The sequence below is a fragment of the Salvia hispanica genome, chromosome 6, assembly GCF_029641045.1.
Source record: "Salvia hispanica isolate PSC_SH4W2 chromosome 6, Shi_PSC_v1, whole genome shotgun sequence".
Taxonomy (NCBI): Eukaryota; Viridiplantae; Streptophyta; class Magnoliopsida; order Lamiales; family Lamiaceae; genus Salvia; species Salvia hispanica.
Window position 1 is genome coordinate 10,862,410 of NC_142697.1, and position 6,799 is coordinate 10,869,208.

The window sequence follows — 6,799 nt, forward strand, 5'->3', positions numbered from 1 at the left end:
GGCACAGCGGGTTCCTGCCAACTCTCTGACTTCTTGGAACACTTTCTAGCGGGTCGCTGGCTATGGTCTAGCGGTCTCCGGTTGTGTCTTCTTTCAGGTGTGATTTCCGAGTCAAACAACTGCTTCTTCGCTGGTTGATGGGCTTCGGCAGCCGTTGGCTGGGGTCCTGCGGACCGTTGGATTTCTTCTTTTCTCCAGACTTCTTATTTCGGTCTTTTTCTATCTTCAAAGGTTCTATTTTGCACATTTCTCATAAAACACGTAAAACTACCAAAATATATAAAATATGCAATAAATAAACATGTAATGCAACTTTGACATTCAAAACAGATCAAATAATGGCCTTAAAACAAGTGCAAAGTCTGAGCATATCAAATATCCCAATCGATAAATTGATAAAAAAGCTAAAACCGCTATATAAATTAAATGAATCACTCCTCGTATCACCAATTGATTTTAACATAAGAATCCTTAAATTTCTATCTTATTTCTTTAATTGGATATGATTTGGATTCATAAATTAATGAGGTTGTTTACGAATTTAAATATTTGATCATGAGATGGTCTTACACGATTTTGTGTGTTCATTAAAATAACCATATCCGATATTTTCTCATTCTGATATGTGGTTAATTGACTTGATTGAGAGCAAAAAGGTTAAAACTTAGTTTCATATAAATAAAATAATGAAATTGTATGTCAGGATACATTTTTTTCGGACACTTATGAATTTAGCCCAAATAAAAGAAATCTCAGTAAAAAAGTTGGCCCAATAAGTTATAGTGAACTCAAAGTCAATTCGTTAAACTTCCGCACCTATACACGCACCTGCTCTCTACGTATTTTATCGATCGACTAGTATAATAAAATGGAACGCCAAGATGCCGATGCCGACGCCGGCGCTACCAAGACGGCGGCTGTGGCCGCGTGCTTCGGTATGGCTGTCTTCTACGTTGCAATTCTCTATTCCCCAACTCTGATTCTTCGATTGCCCCCGCCTAATTCCTCTAATTCCTTCCTCAAACGACGTTTCATATGCGCTGCCGTCTCTTCAATCGTCTCAATCATCGTTTCCATCCTCATTCTCCCCGTAATACTTCTTTCTTACTCTACATTTTATTTCTAGAGTAATGTTTGCTTGGATCGACTAGTTTTCAATCTCCCCAATTGTTTTATTGTAGTTTGTTCAGTTTTTCTCTTAGATTCTCTATTTGAATGCTAGCAGTAGCAACTAATTTGCTGAAAAATTGATTATAAGGAGCTTTTATTTTCCTGGATATATTTCGTTTAAATGCTGCGCTTTTATATCATATCAATTTTGACTTTGAACTTGCAGTAGTGGATAATCTATTCTTCAATCAGTTTTGACATTTAAATGGAAGGAAATGTGTAGAAATGTCAATAAGTACGGTGCTCATGTCTTTTACAACAGGAAGCTAATTAGTTATGAGTCAATGAGTACGGTGCCTTTATCTCTTCCAATCCCTGTTTTGCCCACTTTATGAATCCATCTCTCAATGGCAACTCTCTTTTGAATATTGTATTTTAGGTGGATCCACATTGTGATCAGTAATGACTTTCAATTCAGTAAGTTTTCATGTTGATTAGTGATGTTCTTTGATTTATACATGGTACTGATTACTCATAACTGTTTCTGTCGCATTCTTGATTTGATACTCATATATGTGTTTCATGTTCTTTTCTTGGTTTGATATATGGATAGTTAACATGTTCATCACTTTTGCTCTACTAATTCTCAGTGATAATTTTTGTGTATGCTATAGTTTATTTGTAAAGCTTGACATGGAATACAACTGAAAGTCACTAATAATTCCTTTTCATAGTTGATCATAGATTCATGATGTGGTTTATGAACCATCAACTTCTTAGGCCCTTCTTGGTATGATGGAATGGAATGTGATTCCTACTTCCATTCTAATCATCTGCTTGGTATGATGGATTGAAGGAGGGAATGGAATGAAAATGCAAAGGAAATGCAAAGAAATTATCATTTTATTCCTACCTTCATTTCGTTACTACCTTCGATCCATTCCTACCTTCATTCCATTCCACCCTCATTTCATTCCACCATACGAAGAAGGGACTTAGTTATTCATGGATTATCCATTCCTAACCACTACAGAATTTTCTCAAATTATTGTTTCTTATTTATTTATCTCACGACTCACGTATTATTTTCTGCTCCCAGATAACAAGATGGGATGCCTCAAGTCTTCTTGGTGTTTATGGCATCAGAACAGATCACATTGTGAGTATGAGAAAATGTTATTCTGAAATCGCACAGACCATTGCATTTGAATATAGCATTATTGTCTTGTTACATTTGATTTTGCAGATTGAAAAGGGTGACTGATTGCTCAATGCAATTTTCTGTATTAACAGTGGCAAGCTCTGGTCTGCCCGCTTTTGCTGACTGCCTTCATGTACTCTGGTTCCTTTGCCTTGAAGTTTTTATCTATGCTTCAAACCAGCAGAGAATATTTTGAGAGTGGTGGAGATCTTTCAGTTGCATGTATTAAGAGCATTTTCTTGAGGATAATTGATTGGGTAGTTTCAACAGCTACCTGCATGTCATCATGGCGTAACTATTTTGTGGTTAGTGTTCTTGGTTACCTTCTATGTCCTAACTGCATTCGATGCAACCCTTTTTATTTTGTTATGGCGGATTAAATGATTAATTTCTCTTGACTCTTGAGATATTCTATACTAGTCCTGTGAGGCAATCAGTGCATGTTACATCTTAACTTTTGATCCTTAAATGAGGTTTTAAGGGAGATATGACATTACAAAAAACAAAGGGATTGTACGCCAACTCTAGTCCGGAAGTTTTCATATTTTTAGGATTGGTAATTATTAAGTAGGCATAAATGTGTTCGATACTCTGTACTCATTCGATATTGTCAATTTTCATCAAGCATTCCACTGCCCTGTTTAGTGGTGGGTGGTTTAGCAAACGTATAAACGTATTGAACCAAAGTCTCATGCCTATACATCTGGGCTCCCATGTTTTAGTTGTCACATATTACAGATAATTACGGCCTGTCTTTTATGATTCTTGTTTGTAAGAATTTTACTACTTTCAAATTTTCTTTGATCAGTCTCTCGTTTTTTGAACAGGCTCCACTTACAGAAGAGTTGGTATTCAGAGCTTGTATGATCCCTTTGCTTCTGTGTGGAGGATTCAGTACTTACACTGTTATATTTTTCTGTCCAGTATTTTTCAGTTTAGGTAAGTAGGATATAAAATACCACTTATTTTTTCAGTTGTTGCAACTGAAGCCTAATACTTTCTGTGTTATCATTATAAACAAATGAATGACTTCACCGTGAGTGGGCATGCTGTTTATTTTAGCTTAAATTTGTGTTCTTTTTTTTGCCTCTTTCCCTTTCTTAGTTTCAGGCCCCTCCACTAAAAACATTTGCTAGACATGGCTAGATTTGAATATTGCTATCTCTAGCTGAAGATTAATGTCTTATTTATTTTATTGCAGCTCATCTGAACCACTTATTGGAGTTTTATTTCCAAAGGAACTACAGCTTGCTCAAAGCCTGTCAAGTTGTAGGTATTGTTTGCTTCCTCTTTCACCTGATGGTATAGTGTGTGATCATGGGGAATTTATAGCCATGTTCTAATTCATTTAAGTAGTTAGCTAGATGCTACATCAGCTTCATTAAATTTGTTTTTCTTATCATTAAGTAAAGGGTTTTTGGCTTAAAAAACCATAAACTTTGCCCGAATTCTGGTTTTTCCCACCAACTTTAAAATTTGTTTCTAAAACCACGAACTTTTGATTCGTTTGCTTCTTCCTACGGCGGGTCACCGGTGAAACCCGATTGGTCTATATGTCATTTTTAATCCTATTTGGCAATAAAATCACATGTGTGATCCTATTTGGCAATGCCACATGTCTTATTCAATTTTGCCATATTCACTTTTTCCACCCTTCATCTTTAATGAATTCTCATTTCCAACCCTTCATCTTTGCCATATTCCCTCTTCACACCCTTGCCTCCCCAAATTTCAGCGTCGCCACCCCCCTTCCTCCCCCCTCAACTACTCTGACCTCGACCGCCTCAGCCGCTCGTCAGCAGCGCCGTGTACGAAACCAACAACCAGATGCAAGGCGGCGGAGACAGACGGAGATGGTTTCAAAAAGGAGAAGAGCGATGGAGATGGGAGATCGGCTCGCACGCCGGCGACAGGGTAGACCTCGGTGGAGGCGACAGAAGGGAAGCAACAGTAATGTCGGCAGCGGATCTTCGCGAAATGAAATTGAACAGGAGACAACGTGAATTGAACCGGAGCTAGACGAGAATTGAGGCTGGACGTAAGATTCCCGGTGAAGATGGGAACGGAGGTGGCTGCATCTGATCGCTCAAGCTACATTCAATTCGACGGAGGCAGCAAAGCTGCGCGCGGCTGTGAGAGAGAATTGAAGCAGAGCTGAGAAAGAGATTTGGCCGCATGAATTGCAGATTGAAGAGATCTCGATGAAGGAGTATCTCGAGATTTGCAGATTGCATCTTGAGAAATTCATTGAAGATTATTTCTTAAATTTTTTGCAGATTGAAGAGCTCCAGAATTGCAGATTGCATCTCCAGAAATTTTCTTTGAAGATTACTTATTTAATTTTAAGTTTTAATTCAAAAAATAGTGTGATTTCACTGTCAAAAAATCAGTTTCCAAGTCATGTTTCCAATTGTCCACGTTGGACAATTTTGCACCGGAGATTTGGTATTCGGGTCGGGTTGGTAAATAGCAAACGAATCAAGAGTTCGTGGTTTTAAAAACAAATTTTAAAGTTGGTGGGAAAAACCGGAATTCGGGAAAAGTTTATGGTTTTTAAGGCCAAAAACCCTTAAGTAAATTTTCTATGCTGAGTTTGAGTCGTTCTTCAAGTTTAACTAAGATGGCTCTTACTGATGTAATACATTATAACCTATAGCGTATATGACTTGTTTTCAGGTTTCCAGTTGGTATACACTGTCATTTTCGGGGCATATGCCTCATTTCTTCTCATTCGTACCGGTGGGTGAATTCTTCATATACATGCTTCACTAGATTTTTATTTTCATTTTTGATTTAGTACAATCTGTTGATGCTTTTGAACACTGTTAATTGCAGGGCATTTAACTGCTCCATTAGTTGCTCATATGTTTTGCAACTTCATGGGCTTACCTGTGATACTTTCTAGGAGATCTGGTAAACTAATCTCTCCTCCATTTTTGTCTTTTTGATTAATCAAACGTTGAATCTCCCCCTCTCAAGCAGGAAAAGGGATCTGATGCCTCAGAGTTTTGCTTCTTGAACTTGTGTGCTTTACACTTCAAATTGTTACCTTATTACACCTACACGTATGATTCTGGAGAATTTTACCCCTTGTTGAACTGCTGGTGTTATAAGTAGAAAGATTCTGACTAATTGGGCAAACATAGCATATGGATATACGGAGTTGTAGGTGGAATGGACCTCTTAGCCTTAGTAGAGTGAACTCGCTCTTCTTTGCTGTTATTCGAGTGATGTTTCTTTAACAGATTGAAACAAGAATTAAGGTGTGTGATGATGCAGAGTATACCACTGATTCTTTAATTGTGTGAACTATTCATGGAAGACATTTTAAGAGAGGTATAAGGGGGAGTCACAATTTCTGCTACTTGCGCTATTTCCCTGCTACTTTTAACCTTGAGCGAGTTTATTCTTTCCTGTATATTTTGTCCTAACTTATTTTGCATGGTGAGTTTCCTTTAATTTGATGGTTTTCAGGAATGGTGAGTCTGGTATTCGTACTTGGGGTGGTGAGTTTCAGCAAGATGCTTTTCCCTTTGACGAACCCACCTTTGTACAACAACGAAGCACACGGTTGCAGCTGTTGGCATAGACACTGCAGTTGGAGCTAACGTAGTTTTGCATCAAGCTGCAGTTAGTGTTGTGCCAAAGATTATCCAAGTTTGGTTGTAATTTACTCATTTACTAATATGAATGGTGTATTTATATTTCTGAATGTAATACTAGTGTTAAATTGGTACATTGAGAGCGTAAATTAATGAGAAATTTAGTCAAGAAGAAATGACGGCTGTACCATCCTTGCAGGGGTCGAATGATCAAAAACATATGATGACTTATGCAAAAATTTAAATGCAAATGATTCACTTTCTGATCATATTTCAATTTTCCAATTAGTAGGTAGGCAGCCATCATATTACTCATCTTCCAGAAAAATGCATCAAGTAGAAATCATTGTAGTACTTGAAACAAGATAACATTATGGAGGGAGGGTGAGGAATTGAGGATCCCATCCCCCCACCTACATTATTAATTAAATGTTACTAGATCGAATTGCCAAATTTTGTTTTCTTTGTAATTCCTAGGAAATCCATAATTAGATTTAGATAGACCGAATTCGTCTTCATTGTAGATTTGTAGGATTCTCTTAGATAGAAATGATGTCTCAAGATACGTATTCATGACCAAAGATTTGCTGAGGATGCACAATCAAATAGTATAACAAAAAAATGGGGATAAAAAAAAAAGAGTAATAGTAATAATAGTGGTATATTAAATTAAGGCATCAGAGAATCCCATTTATAATCTCTGGGCAAGATGGAAATTTTCTAAATGAAGATGCATTCATTCAATGACTCGTTGAAATTTGCGTTAACATTTCAGTCATCATACCCTACCTATAATCTATTTTTGTTTTCGCTATTTCAACCCATTCATCACTATTTCAACACAAATACTACTACTATGTATCCATAAATATATGATGTCTGAATC

The 6,799-nt window shown here is 37.0% G+C and overlaps 1 protein-coding gene across 4 annotated transcripts; it reads left to right on the forward strand.

Annotated features, from left to right (window-relative positions):
* The first annotated feature begins 800 nt into the window (after positions 1 to 800).
* On the forward strand, positions 801 to 6,049 carry FACE2 (farnesylated protein-converting enzyme 2). 4 transcript variants are annotated; one of them, XM_089059993.1, is made up of 9 exons: positions 801 to 1,090; positions 2,210 to 2,269; positions 2,404 to 2,616; positions 2,937 to 3,026; positions 3,139 to 3,250; positions 3,513 to 3,584; positions 4,988 to 5,050; positions 5,147 to 5,224; positions 5,786 to 6,049. In XM_089059993.1, exons 1-9 carry the CDS (start codon positions 869 to 871, stop codon positions 5,917 to 5,919), a joined length of 1,044 nt encoding a protein of 347 aa, XP_088916119.1. In that variant the 5' UTR covers positions 801 to 868; the 3' UTR covers positions 5,920 to 6,049. The 4 variants fall into 4 exon arrangements, 3 of the variants coding, with proteins under 3 accessions (XP_088916119.1, XP_088916117.1, XP_088916118.1); XR_016132329.1 differs by lacking the exon at positions 2,937 to 3,026 and having other exon boundaries at positions 5,147 to 5,647; positions 5,786 to 5,916; XM_089059991.1 differs by lacking the exon at positions 2,937 to 3,026.
* Positions 6,050 to 6,799: the final 750 nt, after the last annotated feature.

What these genes read in the sequence shown, in the direction of transcription:
- FACE2 (XM_089059993.1), top strand. Translation starts at nt 869, where the DNA reads ATGGAACGCCAAGATGCCGATGCCGACGCCGGCGCTACCAAGACGGCG. An exon ending in GCATCAGAACAGATCACATT is followed by an intron (nt 2,270 to 2,403) that starts GTGAGTATGAGA and finishes CTGTATTAACAG; the next exon opens with TGGCAAGCTCTGGTCTGCCC. An exon ending in ATTTCTTCTCATTCGTACCG is followed by an intron (nt 5,051 to 5,146) that starts GTGGGTGAATTC and finishes TGTTAATTGCAG; the next exon opens with GGCATTTAACTGCTCCATTA.